Source organism: Asparagus officinalis, chromosome 5 (assembly GCF_001876935.1).
Source record: "Asparagus officinalis chromosome 5, Aspof.V1, whole genome shotgun sequence".
NCBI classification, from domain to species: domain Eukaryota; kingdom Viridiplantae; phylum Streptophyta; class Magnoliopsida; order Asparagales; family Asparagaceae; genus Asparagus; species Asparagus officinalis.
This window is the reverse complement of record NC_033798.1, coordinates 3,079,495-3,101,225: the sequence shown is the minus strand read 5'-3', so window position 1 is coordinate 3,101,225 and position 21,731 is coordinate 3,079,495. Positions and strand designations below refer to the sequence as shown.

General features: G+C 37.9%; 1 protein-coding gene and 1 pseudogene across 1 annotated transcript; one reads left to right on the top strand and one right to left on the bottom strand.

The window, feature by feature from the left end:
• On the top strand, positions 5,452-8,106 carry LOC109839955 (annotated as a pseudogene).
• On the bottom strand, positions 20,855-21,731 carry LOC109839954 (transcription factor bHLH148-like). The gene is given in 4 exon segments (XM_020408426.1): positions 20,855-20,986; positions 20,988-21,032; positions 21,355-21,551; positions 21,699-21,731. Coding segments are annotated over 3 exon segments (309 nt in total). The 5' UTR covers positions 21,487-21,551; positions 21,699-21,731.

The following is a 21,731-nucleotide window of genomic DNA, read 5'->3' as shown; positions in this document are numbered from 1 at the left end:
TTTTTAGACAGCCTACACCCTTACTCCTGCCACTACTCCAACCCCTGCTCCAGTTGCATCTTTACAAATTTTTTAGATCTCACAAACTAATTTTGATAAACCACTTCAGTTCCAATCCTCTAGATGAGTCATACAGTTACTCATGCATTTTCTTGAGGCAAAAATGCTTGCATTGCTTCCTGTGATAGACCTTGGGTACTAGATTTAAGAGCCTTTTCCCATATGACATGTATAAAAGATAAATTTAATTCCTTATAATATTCAAGTAAATTTTCTTCTATCGTATTACTGATGGGACATTTTTTACCTATTCTTAGTGATAAGTAGTTCATGCTATTTCATCCTTGACTCTTAAAAATATTTTTTACGTTCCAAAATTTATTGTCAGCTTACTATCTGTTAGCAAGCTTGCAAAGAATAATAATTGCTTCTACTATACTTTTAGGACCTCCAGACTAGGACGAGGATTGAATCAAGTCGTGAGAGAGGAAGCATGTACTATTTTGATATTAGTGTGCCATATAGTTTGGTCTTACTGTAGGTTTACCTAACACTCCTTTATAGTGACACAAACGTTTGGGACATCCCTCCTTGCAGAAACTTTATTCAGCATTACCTATCGAGTCCTCTATTTTATCTCTAGACTGTGAGTTATGTCAATTAGGAAAGCATCATTGTGCTTTCTTCTCTATTAGAGTTAATAAGCATAGCAGTTTTACCTTTCAATTAGTTCATTCGAATGTTTAGGGTTCATGTCGATTTCTTTCTGTGAAGGATTTAGGTATTTCATTAGTTTGTGGATGAATTCTCTCGTATGACTTGGTTTTATTAGTTAAAAGAGCAGTCTGAAGTTGCTGGCGTAATTGATCTTTTCCTTAAAGAAATTAAAAATTAATTTTCTACTTTCATTCATGTGCTTCATACTAATAATGCTTTAGAATAGATAAAAAAAATAAAGTTTCTTAATTCTATGTCACTAATAGGATTATTTATCAGATATATTGTTCACACACTTCACAACAAAATGGTATGGCTGAATGGAAGCATAGACATACATTAGATGTGACTCGGACTTTGATGACTTATATGCTCATGCCGAAGTATTTATGGTCTGATGATGTCTTATGTACATGCTATTTGATTAATAGGATGTTATTGTCTATTCTTCATGGGTAAATTCCCTTCTCTTGTATTTTCCTTGACAAAAGCATATTTGGTATGATTCCTCGAAATTTTTGTTGTACACGTTTTGTTCTAAATATGCGTCCTAGTCTGGCTAAATTGTCTCCCCAATCTCTTAAGTACGACTTTGTAGGATATTCTAGAACACATGAGGTATATCAATATTATGACCCAAAGTCTTAGAAGTATTTTACTTCTACAGATATCACGATTCTATATTTTTCATCAGTGTGTATAGGATTGCCACTTTCTTCTATTCCTCTTCCTCAGCCGGTACCACCACCTTCTAATATCCTCACTAAGTCAGTGTCAAGTTCTAAAGTTGACAAAAAAACTTGCATCAAGACCAACTCTAGTGTAAACTAGAAGACCAAAAGTACATGCACCTCCCTTGCCCCCAGTCCATCCTCTGTTTGTAGCTAAAGGCCCTACCCATCAGCAATCCTCTGCTTTATCTGATCTTAATGTTCCTAATACTCTTCAAAAAGGTTAATGATCTACCACTGCTCATCCTCTATCTCATTTTGCTTCTTATGATCGTCTTACCCTGTCATTTTGCCAGTTCACTCTATCCTTATTCTTTATATCTATACGCAAGTATTATCAAGAAGTAGTGTTAGTTTCTTCGTAGAAGCAGGCTATGGATGAGGAGATGAATGCACTTATTTCTTGGGGGATTTGTGATGCACTTCATGCTCCTCAAGGAGCTAATATTATGGGTTGTCACCGGGTCTTCACTGTGAAGTATCAGCCTGATAATTCTATAGATAGGTACAAAGCTAAGCTAGTCGCTAAGGGGCTGTTTGGTTCATGGGAAGGGCATTGGGCTTTGGGCAGAAAGCCTGCCAAAGTGCCAGTTTTGACAGGCTTTCTGTCCAAAACGCCTCTTTTAGAGGCGTTTTGGGCAGAAAGCTTTTAGTTCGATGTGAAGAATGCCTTCTTGTATGTTGGCCTTCATGAAAAGGTTTATATAGAACAATCTTTAGGGTATGTTGCTCAAAGGTAGACTAGCTTAAGAAGGCAATCTATGTACTAAAGAAAATACCATGTGCTTGGTTCGACAAGTTCAGCCAAGTAATATCTCATGTTGGTTTTTAGCAGTGTCATTCAGATCATTCTGTGTTCATTTGCCACACTACTTCAAGGACAATAATTTTGGTTGTGTACTTTGATGATATTTTGCTCACTAGGAGTAATACAAAAGGTTTGATAGAAACCAAGGAGTGTCTCAAGTATCATTTTGTGATTAAAGATATGGGAAAGTTGAAATACTTTCTTGAGATTAAAGTTGCCTATCAGAAATATATGTTACTTCTCTCACAAAGGAAATATGTCTTAAATAGAGAAGACTGGTCTTCTTGGTTGCAATGGGATGAAAAAAAAGATTTTCTAAAGAAGACCGGTCTTCTTGGTTGCAATAGGATGAAAAATATATATTTTTGAGGACAACAAGTAGTATAATAGGCTAATTAGCAAGTTGATCTATCTTACAGTTACTAGACCTCATATACCCTTTACTGTAGGACTTTTGAGTCAGTTTATGCACATGCCTAGAGAGGTTCTCTGAACAACAGTTATGTGAATTATTGCCTATATTAAAAGTTCTCCTGGAAAGCTTATTGTATGGACATTTGGAAATTTCTGCTTGTTCAAACTCGATCCATACTGGGATAAGGGAGACATGAAGTCTACCACTGGATACTGCACTTTTGTTTGGGGTAATCTAATAATATGGGGAAGTACGAATCAGGATGTGGTATCTCGGTTTAGTGCAAAGACCGAGTATAAAGTGATGACACATACTACTTGTGAGATGATGTGGTTGAAGAACTTGATGATAGAGCTCATATTTGTTCAGCTAGGAGTACTGATGCTCATGCATTGTGATAATCAATCTGCTATCTATGTTGCCAAAAATCCTGTCTTTTATGAAAAGAGGAATCACATAGCTATAACTGTCGCCTAATTAGGGATGTTATAATAAAAGGGGTGATATGCACTCCTCTTACTCCATCTTCAGAACAATTGACAGATATTCTCACAAAGGCTGCATCTTCTAAGGTGTTTTCTCTATTTTGTATAGTAAGCTAGGCGTGATCGGTATCCAAACTCTAGCTTGAGAAGGATTGTTAGATTTAATAGTATTTAGTTATTGGGTTAGAGGGTATGAACACGCTTGAGTTATTGTCCAATTGTATCCGTATACTATTTTCTTGTAATCAATAATGATTATCTGAGTATTGAATAACAGTTTTAACTACATCAGTTACAATGAAACAATCACAATAACTCATATAAGATGTCTTGTTCACACATATAAACAGGGCCAGCTCTGAAGGAGTTCAGACTGAGCGCCCGCACAGGGCCCCCGAAGGTTGGGGGCCCCCAATTTTTTTTCAATTTATATTTATATATATAGGGAGAATAAATATGAACCGTCCATTTTATAAACCCCTTAATCTCAACCGTCCATTTCAAAAAACCCTACTTCAAAAACATTGATCTTCCCATGGCCAAAACATTCAGATCTGGCCGCTTCACCCCCCTCCTCTGAGTCCTCTCTCTCTAGTCCTCCGCAGTCCGCACCTGGCGCCGTCGGACTTTCGCCATTGATCTGTCGTCATCGGAGCCTCCATCAGGCCTCGAATATCCATCGTGCGCTGACCGATCGAGGCCTCGAAGAATCGCCCGACTTTCGGAATCGCCGGGCGCCCCCTCGCTGATCTCCGCATCTCGCCGTCCCACCCCGCGCCGCTCAGACTCTGCTCGACTTCTCATTTCTGTCTTCGGCGATCTCGAGGCCTCGAAATCTGTAGACTTCGGGAGCTCCGATCTCGAGTCCTCCGCAGTCCGCACCTGTGTGACGCTGTGAGCTGTCAAGCTCACCACTCGTGACTCGCCAGGCTCTCCAGCAATTCCTCAGAAATTCAGAATCAAATGTAAGTTTTGGGTCTTTTTTTTTTGATTACTGTAGGCTGTCTAAAAATCATAATAGATAGCTGATCCTCATCAAACACCGATGATGGAAGTTACAATTTGACGACTTCCAGAAGGCTACAATTCGAAGACTTTCACATAGATCGCTGAAGGTCACAATCTGACGACCTACACGACAACTGATGGAAGCTCTAATCAAACAGCCTTCATAATCAACATCGGGAGTTACAATCTGACGACTCTCAGCAGCTCTATTCGCTGCCCGACGCAGCTCAACATCGCTGCCTGACGCAGCTCAACATCGCTGCCTGACGCAGCTCCAAGCGCTGCCCAACGCAGCTCTATACCGCTGCCAAACGCAGCTTTCATCCGCTGCAAACGCAGCTTCCAATCACTGCGTTCAAGCTTCCAGACACTGCGTTTGGACACAGAATTCATGCCAGAATGCAGGATCTGCGTTTGACTCGTTCAAACACGAGTTGAACGGTTTCAAAACCGTTTCCCATGATCTGAGGGGATCACAACTCCACTCAGGAGTGATTTAAGGGGCGGTTACATCGCATTAGCCCCACTTAGGAGCGAATTAAGGAGGTGGTTACACCCCTTAATCCCCTATAAAAGCGAGTAAACTCAACTGAGTTAAGGGTTCGATTTTTCTTGGCTTGAATCGACCATTGAAGGCGGGATCTTTCGGGCGATCTAGGAGAACTTCTTGGCAGCGAAAAGAGGATCCTTCATCCTTCGGTTGGAGCTTTGGAGATCAGCAACAAGATCTTCTTTATCCTTGGCTTATAACCGACTTTCGGTTAAATCAACTCTTTCATAGAGTTTTAAACTCGTTCAGAGTTCTCCACAACGTCAAATCGTGAGGAGAAGACCACGTTCCAGTGAAACAAGACATCAGATCGTCAACGGAGAGCAAGTTCGACGCAAGCATTCGAAGGAAGCACTCCATCGCCACCGTGAAGAACCCAGAATTAAACAAAGGGGAGAATCCAGATCATTCTCCTCTCTTTTGTAATCAGGAAATCCAATTGTAATCGAGATCAAAGGAATACAAATCAATTTTCCTTTATTTCTTTTTTTACTGTAAATTTTCCAACAAACAATTACTTAGGGTTTTTGTTGTTTTAGGAGCTCTTGATTCCATAACTTTGACTTTGATTTTTGTTGTTCAGTTGTTGTTGTAAAGGCTTTGGATAAGATTCGTTACGAGAGCTTGACGGATAAGAGCAAGGTCGATCTTCAGCCGGAACTCTTCATCAGGTTGTATTGTTCCAAATCTTTGACTACTTTCAATTTAATTATTATCAGTAATACTTTATTATAGAAATGCCATCAAGAAAATATCCTTCTGGATATGATAAACGCAAGAAAAAAAGAAAAATTGAACAATTTGTCCAAACTCAAAGTGGAGCAATTGATAAATTCATTGTTAGAGAAACACAAGATTTAGTTAAAAATGAAATTGAAAATGATAACATTAATGATTTGGGCCTGAATGAGTATGAGAATGAAAATGTTGATGATCAAAGTAAAAATGAAAATGGTAATGAAAATGAGAATCAGAATGAAAATGAGAATCATAATGAGAATGAAAATGATAATGAAAATGAAAATGAAAGTAAAATTGAGAATCAGAATGAAATTGATATTGACAATAAGAATGAAAATGATAATGAAAATATTATAGGCAATGAACAACCTAATCAGTCCATGCTTATGAATTTGAATATTAATGATCCAAGAACTTGGGATAATTAGGACACAAAATCTAGAGATATATTAGTGGAAAATGGTCCTATAAGAGATCTATTAGTCGAAAAAGGTCCTAAAGATAAATTAGGAAGATGTTTTTCTTCGGCATTTTACACTAGGCATTTATCAAATGGAGAGAAATACGATAGGGAATGGTTAGTTTATTCAAAGGATATCGATAAAGTATTCTGTTTTTGTTGTAAATTGTTTAAAAATGGGTTTAAGAAAAGTATGTTAATAAATGAAGGATTTAACGATTGGATACATCTTAGCGCTAGGCTTAAAGAACATGAAACAACTAATGAGCACATTATTAACATGAGTACTTGGCTTGATTTATGCATAAGATTAAAGAAACACAAAACAATCGATAAAAATATTCAAGATCAAGTTAATAAAGAAAAGGAATATTGGAAGAAAGTATTACAAAGAATAATTTCTGTTGTTAAATATCTTGCTAAACATAACTTGGCATTTCGAGGAACAAATGAGAGAATTTATCAAAATAATAATGGAAATTTTTTAGGCCTAATTGAAATGATTGCAGAATGGGATCCCGTAATGCAAGAACATGTTCGACGTATTGACCATGGTGAAATTCATTATCATTATCTTGGTCATAGCATTCAAAATGAATTGATAAGTATGTTAGCTTCTAAAATCAAATGTGCAATAGTTCAAAAAATTAAAGAAGCTAAATATTTTTCAGTAATACTTGATTGTACTCCGGATGCAAGTCACCAAGAACAAATGACTTTAATAATACGATGTGTCGATATTTCTACAAGCCCGATAAAAATAGAAGAATTTTTTGTAGAATTTTTAAAAGTAAATGATACATCTGGACAAGGACTTTTTGAAGAATTGCAAAATGTGCTAAATACTCTTAAACTTGATATTGATAATGTACGAGGTCAATGGTATGATAATGGGTCTAATATGAAAGGGAAACACCAAGGTGTACAAAAAAAATTACTTGACATAAATCCTAGAGCATTATACACGCCTTGTGGTTGTCATAGTCTTAATTTAACACTTTGTGATATGGCAAATTGTTGTGGTAGAGCAAAAGACTTTTTTGAAGTGATACAACGCATTTATACATTATTTTCTCACTCAACAAAGCGATGACAAATTTTGATAAATAATGTAAAAGGTTTAACTGTGAAGCCATTGTCGGCTACACGTTGGGAAAGCCATATTGAAAGCATTAAAGCAATTAGATTCCAAACGCTTAAAATAAGAGAAGCACTGCTTCAATTAGCAGAAACTGATAATGACTCCAAAATAAGGAGTGAAGCAGATTCTTTAGCAACACATAGAATTGGAAATTTTGAATTTTTATTAAGTATGATTATTTGGTATGATATATTGTTTGCTGTTAACTTAATGATTATTTGGTATGATATATTGTTTGCTGTTAACTTAATTAGCAAATCTTTACAATCTAAAGACATGCTTATTGATATTGCTATAGATCAAGTAAAAGGATTGATTAGGTTTTTCGAGGATTATAGAGAAGTTGGGTTCACACAAGCTATGACAATTGCTAAAGAAATTGCTACTGAAATAGAAATTGATTCTGTATTTCAAGTAAAACGTCAAATCCGTAGAAAAAGACAATTTGATGAGAATGTTAATGAGGAGACAACACAATCAGTTGAAGAATCTTTTAGAATTAATTATTTTTTGTATATTGTAGATCAAGCTATTGGTTCACTAAAGATAAGGTTTGAGCAATATAAAGCATATGAAGATGTTTTTGGATTTTTGTTTGGTTCAGAAAAGTTAAATTCATTAGATGATAATAATTTGAAAGCATGTTGTGATAATCTTGAAATTTTTCTAAAATATAAAACATTTTCTGATCTTGATGGGAAAGATTTATTTGTCTTATTTGGAGAACTAAAAATCTAACGAAATATTTTACCAAAAGAAACAAAGATGGCTATTGATATACTGAATTTCTTAAAAATACAAAATTATTTTCCAAATGCATGTATTGCTTATAGAATATTATTGACTATACCTGTTACAGTCGCATCTGCAGAAAGAAGTTTTTCAAAATTAAAATTATTAAAATCTTATCTGAGATCGACCATGTCACAAGAGAGACTAAATGGACTAGCTCTAATATCCATTGAAAATAATTTTATAGATAAAATTGATGTTCAAGGCTTAATTAGTGATTTTGCAGCTAAAAATGCAAGGAGGACTATTTTTCGATGATACTTTTTGATGCTAAAGGCTTCGATGTCTGATGAAGATAAGCACAGATACAAGAGGAACATAATATGTAAGTATTTCTTATTGTGGACTGTTTGCTCTACTAGAAATATTTATTAAGGTGATATTACATGCATTTATTTGATCAATAACATTTTATTCAGGTGACCGAAGAAATGAAGAAGTGGCAATAGCACTTGAAAAGTATGTTAAAGACTATCCAGATGCAAATAAATCAGGTAACATTTTAATGTCTTGTTAGTAATATTTTGTTCACTAGCATTTTAGGGATTCAAATTGGAATTTATTGATATGTTGTATATAGAGATGTGCCCTATGTTTACTTTTCGCACAGGGCCCCTAAAATCTCAGAACCGGCCCTGCATATAAATATTGGATTCGGATCCTCACAACCATTGCTTTTTTATAGTCATTGATTAATTACCGAATGGTTATATTTTATTTTATTAAGTGTAAAATAGTAAATAGTGAAATTCATAAGAATATGAGGAATGCTACTTTTATAAGGGATTACAAATATTCATCTTGATCCATTAAATAATTCATAATTCGTACTATAAGTATCGGTCTCTTCACTAATTTCTTATAGCGAAGAGTATCCAAGTCCATAAATATGTATCTCATAGTAGGAATGGAACCAAAAAAGTGTTTCTAATGATTTTCAGACCGAGCCAATTTTGAGCTTGCCCCTTTTGGAGAACACGAATACACCGCGATAACACTTTACTCAGACATATGGAATTGATTACTTCGATACTTTCTCTCATGTTGCTCATCTCAACTCTATTCGTATCGTGTTCTTTATTGCTCTCAATCTAGAGTGATCTATGTTTTAGTTCGATGTGAAGAATGCCTTCTTGTATGTTGGCCTTCATGAAAAGGTTTATATAGAACAATCTCTAGGGTATGTTGCTCAAAGGTAGACTAGCTTAAGAAGGCAATCTATGTACTAAAGAAAAGACCATGTGCTTGGTTCGACACACTACTTCAAGGACAATAATTTTGGTTTTTAGCAGTGTCATTCAGATCATTCTGTGTTCATTCGCCACACTACTTCAAGGACAATAATTTTGGTTGTGTACTTTGATGATATTTTGCTCACTAGGAGTAATAGCCACACTACTTCAAGGACAATAATTTTGGTTGTGTACTTTGATGATATTTTGCTCACTAGGAGTAATACAAAAGGTTTGATAGAAACCAAGGAGTGTCTCAAGTATCATTTTGTGATTAAAGATATGGGAAAGTTGAAATACTTTCTTGAGATTAAAGCTGCCTATTAGAAATATAGGTTACTTCTCTCACAAAGGAAATATGTCTTAAATAGAGAAGATTGGTCTTCTTGGTTGCAATGGGATGAAAAAAAAGATCTTCTAAAGAAGACCGGTCTTCTTGGTTGCAATGGGATGAAAAAAAATATTTTTGAGGACAACAAACTGTATAAGAGGGTAATTGGCAAGTTGATCTATCTTACAATTACTAGACCTCATATACCCTTTATTATAGGACTTTTGAGTCAGTTTATGCACATGCCTAGAGAGGTTCTCTGAACAATAGTTATGAGAATTATTGCCTATATTAAAAGTTCTCCTGGAAAGCTTATTGTATGGACATTTGGAAATTTCTGCTTGTTCAAACTCGATCTATACTGAGATAAGGGAGACATGAAGTCTACCACTAGATACTGTACTTTTGTTTGGGGTAATCTAATAATCTGGGGAAGTACGAATCAGGATGTGGTATCTCGGTTTAGTGCAAAGACCGAGTATAAAGTGATGACACATACTACTTGTGAGATGATGTGGTTGAAGAACTTGATGATAGAGCTCATATTTGTTCAGCCAGGAGTACTGATGCTCATGCATTGTGATAATCAATCTGCTATCTATGTTGCCAAAAATCCTATCTTTCATGAAAAGAAGAATCACATAGCTATAACTGTCACCTAATTAGGGATGTTATAATAAAAGGGGTGATATGCACTCCTCTTACTCCATCTTCAGAACAATTGACAGATATTCTCACAAAGGCTGCATCTTCTAAGGTGTTTTCTCTATTTTGTATAGTAAGCTAGGCGTGATCGGTATCCACACTCTAGCTTGAGAAGGATTGTTAGATTTAATAGTATTTAGTTATTGAGTTAGAGGGTATGAACACGCTTGAGTTATTGTCCAATTGTATCCGTATACTATTTTCTTGCAATCAATAATGATTATCTGAGTATTGAATAACAGTTTTAACTACATCAGTTACAATGAAACAATCACAATAACTCATATAAGATGTCTTGTTCACACATATAAATATTGGATTCGGATCCTCACAACCATTGCTTTTTTATAGTCATTGATTAATTACCGAATGGTTGTATTTTATTTTATTAAGTGTAAAATAGTAAATAGTGAAATTCATAAGAATATGAGAAATGCTACTTTTATAAGGGATTACCAATATTCAGCTTGGTCCATTAAATAATTCATAATTCGTACTATAAGTATCGGTCTCTTCACTAATTTCTTATAGCGAAGAGTATCCAAGCCAATAAATATGTATCTCACTAGTAGGAATAGAACCAAAAAAGTATTTCTAATGATTTTCGGACCGAGCCAATTTTGAGCTTGCCCCTTTTGGAGAACACAAATACACCGCGATAACACAAGCGAGTGAGAGGGATCATGGGTTGGGGTCCCCACGATGACGTGGCAGAGGAGGGATTGCTTAATTATCGTTTTTAGGAGATGACGTGGCCACGTGCAGGTTTTCGCTTTCATCGTCTAAACATGGAGGGAATCTTTGCAAGTTTCTTTTTTTTTTTTAAGGAACCTTCTCGGTTTGTTTTGGCCCCCCTTCTTTAGCTTGTCTACGTTGTGGGCCCCAAGAGTTTGAGAGAGATGCATAAAGGGACAAAAGAGAGGAGAACATCATAGCATGCGAGAGAGAAATTTTGCAAGAAAAATGAGACAAAAATATCGAATGTAAAATACATATTGCTTGATAATACAATAATATTGTATTGATTTGGCATGAAACTACTCTAGTTTTGGAAATTTTGACAGGTGACTTGGCTTTATGAACTTGTTTCTACACTTCAATTTTGCTACCGAAAAAATTTACGGGTTCGTTGAATATCATCTCAATTCTTCACATCAAATTATTTAATTTGTAAGCTAAATTTGTATTATGATTATATGAAGATATGCATGTCCCGTGAAATGCTGAAAGTAGTTAAATTTCTTTATCATAAATATTATTTATCAGCATTGTTTCCTAGATATTTTTCTTTTCCAAAAAAACGTGCTATACTTTACTAAGTTAGACGATGATATGATGTCATATTAGGTAATACTTTTTTTACTGTTGATAATGTTAGAGATTTCTGAATTATCTATTCATCGGTCAACTTAGAATATTATTTATTATTCATCCAATAATGACCTTAGAACAGAGAATATGTGATTAGGGAGAATACAAGGAACCCCTTGAGAGTGTGACAAGTGTTAAGGGGTTCTTAAGGCGCACGTCTCTCATTAGCTCGGCTTTTGGGTCCATCAAAATGGGATGTGGACGCCTTCAACAGGGCCCCTCTAATCACTATCCACGAGCTTTACTACAGGGACCCAAAATATGGGACCAATAAAGGGGACAAGTGAGGTGTTCCCCTCTTATTGGATAATGAGTTGGCCATCATTAATGATGGTCAACTCATTATCCAATAAGAGGTGGACACCTCACTTGTCCCCCCTATTGGTCCCATATTTTGGGTCCTTAAAGAATTTTTCCACTATCCACTGAGCTCTAGGGGCCCACATTCCTTCGTCAAAGCTGAAAGCATTCAGTGGATCAAATTTATGGAGAATGATAGGGGCACAACCTCAACCACATTTTAAACTATACTCCCTCACGCATATGCTACAGTACACCTGATATACTGTAGCATATGAGAGAGGGGTTGTGGTTTGAGATGTGGTTGGGGGTGTGCCCTTAGTGCCACCCTAAATTTTTTTCAATTGATGAAGATATAATATACCTGATTCATTGAAAAGTATTTATCTCTCTTAGTTTTTTTTTTTCCTTCGATGTTACCGCATCTATTGCTATTTCTCCTTTTGCGTGATTCTTTTTACCTCTTTGACACAGGGTAAAAATGGAAACAATGACAAGTTTATTCATTATTCCAGTAAGGATTATTATTTTTAGTTTTGTTGAACATTCATCTAAACATTTGGATATTCATTGACTCTTTCACGGGATTGATACTGCGCGCGGTCAATTATCAGAAGCCAAAAAATAATAATAATAGCTTTTGTCGGGGTGTTTTTTTTATAAATGATTTTTTTTACAAATGATGAAAATAGAATTCATATGCTCTTGTAGAAATATTTACCTTGACTATCAAATTGCTTAGTATTATACTCAAGGGAATGATCTTAGTCCTTTTTTTTAATATATATTTTCATCAAATGTACAATCAAGCTGTTGAAGATGAAGAAAAGAAATAAGGGATAAGGTTACAAAAAGTTAGTAAACTTTTGTACTTGATCAACTACTTCAAATGGGTAATGGTTACGGTACTTCTATGACATAAAAAATGACTATTGACACTTAATTGCTTAACTCTACCGGCCTATGTATGTTCCTCCAAACTACAATAATTAAAATTAGTAAAACCCTTTACACAACCAATGAATAGCATTAGGGGTGTGCAAACGGTCGGTTAGGTCGGTTTTTGGTCAAATTTTGCCAACCGAACTGAACCGTCTATAATTCAAAACGGAACCGAGCTGCTCTAAGTCGGTTCAATTCGTTCGGTTCCGACTTGGATATGACATATTCAAATGGAGTAGTTTGAATTTCATGGTAGATGAACTGTTAGTTGACATAAACTTATAGAAAACTTATTCTTGCTTAATTATTTACTATGCAACCTTTATTTTGCTCTATTAATAATCAAGAGCAAATGCTTTTTTATCTTTCAATTTTTGCCATGAAAATTGGAACTGAACCTTCTTTCAATAACGTGAAAGAGTAATGTAAATGCATAATATTGAAAAGGAAGATTGAATACTCACCTAAAAAATTAGGATAGTCTTGAGAATGCAGTTTCATAACTTGTGAAATTAGCTATATATATGAAGTTTGGCAATAATCAAATGCTCTAGACAATAGCTTGAATAATGAAGCATGAAAATAATCAAATAAATTAGGCAATTAGAATATCATTTAGGAATGACCAGAAACATGTTTGACAAGGCAAAAAAAAAAGTAAATCATGTTCTTGATAATGCCCAGAAACATCCATCAGCTAATGCCCAAAATCAAACTGTGAGTATTTGATAGTATCAAATCAAAAACAAAAACAAGTTTAAAATCAATAATTTCTTTTAGCCTAGAGAAAATCAAAGTTAGGGTTTTAACATCATCTTCAACTGGGTGTGTGTTCAAGGTAGAAGATGGATCTTGAGAGGACAATTTGGCCATGGTGATGGAAACCAACACAAGTAGAGAGAGTTTTGCTAGATGAGACGTTTTGGAGTTGGACAAGATGTAGTCAATGGCCTAACTCTTTCAGTCATTGTAGAGTGAGGGGAAAGAGAAATGGAGATGAAACATCAGAGTCGATAGGGATTCAATCTAAACAGGTTCAAACTTAGTGGGTATTGTAGGCGTCAAAAAATGCTGAGAGATATCCAAACACAGCTCAAAAGGAAATCATCCAAAATGTCAAAAAAGAGCACAAGTATAGACTGTCTCGCACGCGAGACAGTCTTTACTGTATCGCACGTGAGACAGCTTTCAGATGGTCAAAACCGCCTTTGTAACTGCCCTACATGTGGCCACTAACTGTTCAAGAACGTGGGAAACGTCGTGGGCGAGAATCACGTGGATAACTGCCGAGATAACGGAGTTTGAAACGTGGGAAGGCAGTTAAAACGAAAACTGCCTGACGGTTACTGTTTCCGAGACAGCGTTTACTGTCTCGCGGGCCGGGACAGCAAACACTGTCTCGCCCGCCGAGACAGCAAACACTGTCTCGACAGCCGTCGCGGGCCGAGACAGCAAACACTGTCTCGCCCGCCGAGACAGCAAACACTGTCTCGACAACCGAGACAGCAAATGCTGTCTCGCGACCTGTTTTCCACCAACTGTTCATAGGGGCTATAAATACCCCCCGAAGGCCATTTTTTGGAAGAGGCGGATCAGAGAGCATCCACAGGCTGATTTCAGAGCAGAGAGGGCAGAGTATTCGAGCTTCTGTAACTCCTTGATATTCAGGCTTTGATTTGATTTCAAAAAGAACGACTATCTTACCTTGATAAGATATCGTTTCAAGTTCTCACTTCGATAAACGAAGTCAGAATCATAAACCCCTCACGATTCGATCAGAATCTGTGATTTGGTGGTCCACGGGCTAACGCACCCCCGGCACAGGCAAAGATCCCACGCAAGCAGTGATTCAAACAACGATCCTGCGTTTGTTTCCCAAGAGTTGTAATTTTCATTTTGTTGTGTAAAAGAAGTCTTATAAAAAGGCTATCTCTTTTTGAATTTATTGTAATCGACTGAAGATATAATGAATTCCATGACAAAACCAATTTTTGACGCAAACAGGTATATGAGTAGCAAATCAATTGTATTATGAATTTATTGCTTAAAGACTCTGTCAGTTCGGACGGTTCGGGTTGAAAACTCTTCAAACCTACCCGAACCGAGCTGAAGCCAAAACCGCACCGAACTGTCACATTTCAGCCGATTTGGTCGGTTTTTTCGGTTTGAACCGAACCATGTTTACCCCTAAATAGAACCATGCACCCACACTACATTAATTATCTAGCTTACAACAACTACTACTACTACAAAGTCAAGTGTGCAATTTCATGCATCCCTCTTTTTATATCAAAGGCAAGACAAGACTTTCATGACAGTAACTAGGCAGGCCAGTGGATGCACATAGAAGATTATAATACCATTAACTTTATAATGTTAATTATCTCGGTATATAAACGTATGCAAATCAGTTTAGACCACAAGTAAGACAATTTAGTGTTAATTTAGCTAACTCTCACCATCTTTGCCTAAACCGTTTGACAAATAATAAGACTTTGTTAACCTTCTACTTTATCAATGTTTTAAGGCCGGCAACATTCTAATATCTAACGCTTGCACGTAAAGCTACTCATATGCTTATCAGAAAACTCATATATTATTATTGGGAAAGAATATAATTAAGTATATTCAACAAAAGTTGAAATTTGGTTTCCATATTGCTTGCCGTGTAGGCTATACAAGCCAACATCAACATAGTGTACCGTAGTTAAAAAAAGGGTAGAACGTTCAGCATTTTTTAGTAAACCCACACTAACTTTCAAAATTGCTCTAAAACCCCCCCCCCCCCCAATAACTTTTGCATTTTGCTGATGTTGATGTCAGTTATCAAATAGTGGGTTTATTTGTGGATTATGTGGGTGTTAGGGGTCCTCAAACTCCTTCAAATGATCGGTTCTGGAGCTCGTTGTTCTTCCTTGCACATGAAGAATTCGTGAGAGGACAGAATTGGGTTCTCCGGTTGTTCCTCCGAAGGTCAAGTCAGTAGAGTATCTTGAGTGGGAAAATATGAAGTGAAAGTGATTCAGAGTTGCGTGAAAAAAGACCAGAGAGGCTTACCTTAGACAGCACATATTCCTTTTATAGTAGATTCGAATGGTAGATAGGTAACTTTGGCTAAGTCCAGCTGACGTCCTAGTCATCACCTACTTCACAGATGTCGGCCGCTGAAATGAGCGAGTTAACGAGGTATTTAATATGAGGATGACAACAAGTGCTTAGTGTTGACTGGGTTTGATGAGTCATAAAGACTATAAGGGCTAGAGAATGATGAGTCTGACGGAGCATTTAAGGGGAGGGCAGTCGGTAGGAGGTTTGAGGGCATACCGCCTCTTTACTTGTCTGGTTGAGGGCCGACAAACACCGTCTTTTTTATCGACCATGCAAGTTGTCTGCCTGACATGATAGGTCGAGCGCGAGTGCTTGTAGGGTTGAACTGGTGGGTGGATCAACAAATACCGCTTTTTTAGTCGGCCACGTAATTCGTCGGCCTATCGAGTTGGTCGCAGAAGTAGCTCGAATTGCTTGGACCCTGATCATGTCTGATTAGGCGTGGAACTGGGTACGTGTCTGCCCCAGAAGTTGGATTAACACTGTGTAATTTTTGTCATAAAAAGGCTGAATACGCCCCCCCCCCCCACCAAATAAGTTTTTGGCATTTCACAAATATCCCTGATGAATTAGAACAAAAAAAAACAATACGAAAGGGAATTTTAAAAGTGTTGCGGTTTAGTGTAATTTACCAGAAAAGATTGGGGGTCTTCTACAAAAGTTATTAGAGGATTAGTGAGATTTTAAAAGTTATTGGGGGTTTTTTGAAAAACACTAAAAGATCCCGGAGGTTTAGCGTAATTTACCCGTAAAAGAATACAAGGGTTTCGAAATTCTTCGCTTGCAAGATATAAAACGACGGTAGTATATTATGTACTACACGTGCACACGATTGATAATTAAGTTCGTTAATTAATTTCCGCCTCCTCTCTTTCTTCGTTTTTTTCCCCACTTGTACATCATGATGCCAACCTTTGCGTTCGTATAATTGCAAGCCGTAACGTGACAATTTAACCACGATCGAAGTAACCGATATCATTAATCCTTCTTTATGAGAGAGTAGTAGCTAGTGAGTGACTCTGATCGTGTCTATAGTTGTTAGGTTACATGTGTTTTTGTAGCAAGAGTGGGATTAATAGTTTGTGCACCAAAATGCGCGCACTCGATATTTTTTTGCCTCTTACGGATGCATCTAGCTAGAGTTCTGTGGACGAGAATCCAACGAAAGGGCGAGGAGGGCGATGCAATGCAGCCCCCGACGTGTTCCCATCATCGACGGTGCATCAACCCAATAATGGAAGCACAAACAAACAAAACACGCGCACGGATCGAGTGGCGTTGCTAGCTATAGGAGAGCCATACATTTGGCTCATTAAGGTCTAGAAGAAGAGAGTGAAGGAGAACTTTTAGATTTGAAGTTTGGTCTCCTACGGTTTCAAATTAACGTTGTTTGTGTGAATTTGTCCCCTTCCCCCGCGTAGGGGCGGCCTAGTGTTTGGAGCTTGGAGTATTGGCTCGAAATTAAGGCTAGGGATCCGTATCTGTGATAGATACGCTTAAACCCAATTCCTAGTTATCGGGCATTGCGACGCCTGCACTATTCACTTGAGTCTGGACTGCGAAAGGGTGCCCCCAAGACGAACGAGCAATCGATCACGATCTGGAAGTGTGTGATGGCAAATCAAATTTGAAAAGAAAAAAATAATAAGTTCTGAATGGTGATAGCTAATATTGGGAAGTAAATTCTAAAAAGCGACTCCATTTAGGGGCCGTTTGGTTGGTTTCCTAAAAACCAAGAAAAGGAAATCGGTACAAGGGAACCAATAAAATAATATTTTTATCCATTTCCTTCCCTAAAACTCACCCACAACATCCAATAAAATAATATTTTTATCCTCCAACTCATCTTATTTCTTTATCTTTAAAAATAACCAAACACAAGAAATGTGTCACATCATCCAACTCATCACATCTCATCTTATCTCATTTTTAAAAATCACACACATCATCCAATAATATTGTGACAACTCATCTCATCTCATTAAACCTTTCTTTCCGTCCATTTCCTCAAAAAAAAATAAGAAATTGATTTCCTTAAGTATGTGTCACATCATCCAATAATATACCTCCAACTCATCTCATCTCATCTATTTTCTTATTTTTAAAAATAAACCAAACACAAACAACCTCAAAACATCATCCAATAATATACCTCCAATTCATTTCCTTATTTTTTTAACCAACCAAACAACCTCAAAACATTTTTTTAAAAAAAAATACTCACATCATCCAATAATAAGGTTAGAAAACCATATTAGGAGAAAGGAGAATGTGAGTACTAGCTACAAAGTATATTTATTTATAGTAATAATATCCCAAGCATTAGTATTAACATCTCATATTCTAACTTCTCCGAATACGACTTTTTAAAGATGACTCAAAACTGAATTTTTAAACAAAATGCACAATATAACTCTTAGCGTGTTTATATAGAAGTAGTTAAAATCTCACATCATTCTAACGGTAGAAACGGCGAAAACATAGGAGAAGAATATGTTTTTTGGAGCTGACAGACATTTGGGTGTTCTTCGGTCAACCGCGAGTTTTGGCACGGTCCACCGGCAATGTGCCCGACTTAGTACAGATTCTGGATCTTTGGCTGGTCGATCGCGATGATTTCGACGGTCGACCGCCAAACCCTGTAATGGTTTTCAGGATTCTGTCGTTCTGTCCGGTCGATCGTGAGCTTTGGCGCGGTCGACCGTGAATCGGGTTCGGGTCTGTTTTGGTTTCCTATTCTGTTTGGGATTTGTGCTTGGTATAAATACCAACACAACACACGTTTTAGGATTTCTTTGTCTTTGATTAGGCTTGTTGTGGGGATATTTGGAGCATAGAAAAGATGTATTTTCTGAGCTATTGGTTAGGGTTTTGTTTGGAGAGAATTAGAGATTTGTTGGTGAGATTAGTTGGTTAGTTTGAGTGATTTGTAATCTCAGCTTGTACTCTTCTTTACTATTAGTGAAAACACCATCTTTTTCTTGTCCCGTAAAGGTAGGCAACTTGCCGAACCACGTTAAAATTGGTTGTTTGTGTTTGTGGTATTATTTTGATTTGTTTGACATTCTCTCGACTTTTGTTTTGATTCCTCGAAGCACATCGGTTGTTTTGGCTTCCGCGTGCAACACTGACTACATTCAAAATCCAAAATCCACGTCGATTAATGTTTTTATACCCCAAATGATGGTTGCAAACACAAGACAAGGCAAGCACACGAGAGTTATTATCACGCCCAAATTGACAATTGTTAATCTTAATACGGGTGCAAATCTTATCGGAATACTATACAAGGGGTTTCAAGATAAAATAGAGGGGCAGTTTCGATATCTCACAACTCTATATGGCTCGGGTCATCATCCGAGGTGTTCTGACGAGTGATGCACATCTTTTAACGTCATCATTTAGAATGAAAACTATGCTATGAAATCATTTCGTTAATCTAAAATGCTCCCAACGAAAACACATTCTTTGTTGCGAAGCAAAGCAGGAACCCGCTCTAGATTTTCCAAAACAAACAGTGAATCTGATGTAGATTTTTTTTTTTGGTTCCGGACCCTATGCAAGACCCTGAGCCTGTCACATGGCCTTCCCTCGAGCATAAAAAATATACATATATATATATATCCCTGGCAAATCAAAAATGTCCTTCGATACACACATGGCTCATGTCACAATCACCCACATGAAGGCCGCAGCATCCGCCACCTGGACTACAAACTTCACGCCCTCCTTCTCATCCACCGTTAAATGCAGAAAAGACCTCAAAAGAAAACAGACGTGAAAAAAATTGTCAGTTTTCTTTACATTCGGATGTTTGGATGGTCAAAATAGAAAAAGGAAAGAGAGGGAAAAGGGGTTGATAGCTCAGTTTGGGGGAATGTTGGTTTCCTTCGTAAAAACCCTGAAATTGGCCGATTTGGGAGAAAAAGGGGGCGTCGGTACTAGGGGTGCCAAACCGTATCTGTATCCGAGGAAATATCCGTAACCGTATCCGTTAGGATACGAATATGGTTACTCAAATCTATAACCGATAGGATATGGTAACGGATATGGTTTTGTAGTGAAATATCCGTATCCGTATCCGAAAATATCTGAATACATATTAGTCATACTCTTATGATAGTTTCGATTCTTAAATTATGGATTTGTGGTTAATTTTGATGATCAAGATGTCTAATCTTAGCTTTTCAATCATAATGAACATATTAACGAACTCTTTTTGTATCATATGACTATATTTTTCTAAATACTATCTAGTTTTCTCATATCCTTTTTGTATCCGCATGCATATCCGTTTATATATCCGCATCTATATCCGTAACCGTATCCGATTTTAGCGGATATGGATATGTATTTTTCTTACCGACGTATATCCGTATCCGTATCCGTATGCGAGATGGGTAAGCGGATATGGATATGGTAAGTGCCATATCCGAGCCGTATCCACTCCGTTAACACCCCTAATAAGCCCCCATTATTAACCACAATATCCCCAAAATACCCTCACTAATTTGAACACTTATTTACTGCCATCCGGGGGCCCAAGCGCGAATACAGGGCACGACTGCATGTGCGCCTCAGCTCCCATGTGACACCAACCAACATGTAAAGCGCTAAAAACACTGCACGGCGTTCTTCAATAGGCCGCCCTACAATCGCAAACATTCCCAAGATGCCCCTACTCGTTTCAGAACTTATCTGAAGTTTTACCAAACAAAGCCACGACGTTCTTCCTTATCTACTGAACTGCCACTGAGGACCACGTGGCCAGCTGGACAAGGCCACGAGGGGGCCCAGTGGCGTTCGTGACTGCATGTGCGCCTCGCTCGGCCGCACGTGACTGGTAATGAACCACTAAAGACAAGATTATTTACGAAAATGCCACTGCCTAGCGCTCATCGTCACCGAGAGGGGTGAAAAAGGATTTACAATAAAATACAAGAATTTTAAACGCACAAAAATAGGTGGGAAAAAAAAAAGTAAGACGGAGAGCGGATGAAATCGGATCCGGTAAGAGTTACGGAGATCCGCTCCGATCCGCGCCTAGACCCGATAAGATCTGGACCAGCTGGGTCATCACTCGGACCTGCATCTCGAGCGCGGGGATGTAATCCATCGTCTCTTCCAAGCGTCTGGCCATGCTGCGAGCTTTGCGATCAGCCCGGCACCAGCCGGCCAAAACCCTGAGCTTTCCGCTGATTAGGCAACGGCGATGTTTCTTCAAAGTGAGAACGATAGAGGCGATGATTCGTACAGCTCGAGATTCGAACAACGGAACCGCGACCGGCTCGCCTTTTGCGGACGGCGGCGATTTGAGCTTGCGAGCTCCCCGGTTCCGCGAGGATCCGCACTTGTGACCAGCGGAGTGCGGGCCGCGGGGCAGGCGATGGCCGACGGCGGCGGTGCCGCTGGCCTGCGCGGACCAGCGCGGATCTGCCGCTGTCGTCCGGCTCACCCCGGGCCGTCGGATTCGAGCGGCGGGACGTGGGTCGGAGGGGCTTTCTAGAACGCTTCGACGCAGTAGCAGCTTTTGTTCTCGTTCTTCCATCGAGACGAGGACGGATTACTGAGGGTTTGACCCCTCTTCCGCTTGCGATCGCGATCCTCGGTGAGATTGGCGGAATCCGGAGCTGGATTCGAAATCGCCATCTGATCGCAGAGATTCTCGACGAATCGGTGGAATCTTCGGTTGGAATCTTAGAACCTCAAAGTATCTGCAAGAAATGGTTGAATCTGGATCAAGATCGATGAAGATCCAAACAACCTCTTATATCAAACATCTAATAGTTAAAATGAAAGCAATTAAGATCAAGAAACAGAAGATGATCGATCAAAAGCTGAGATCGATCAAAATTGATTACCTCCGGAGATCGCTGGCGATCGTCGAGCTTCGA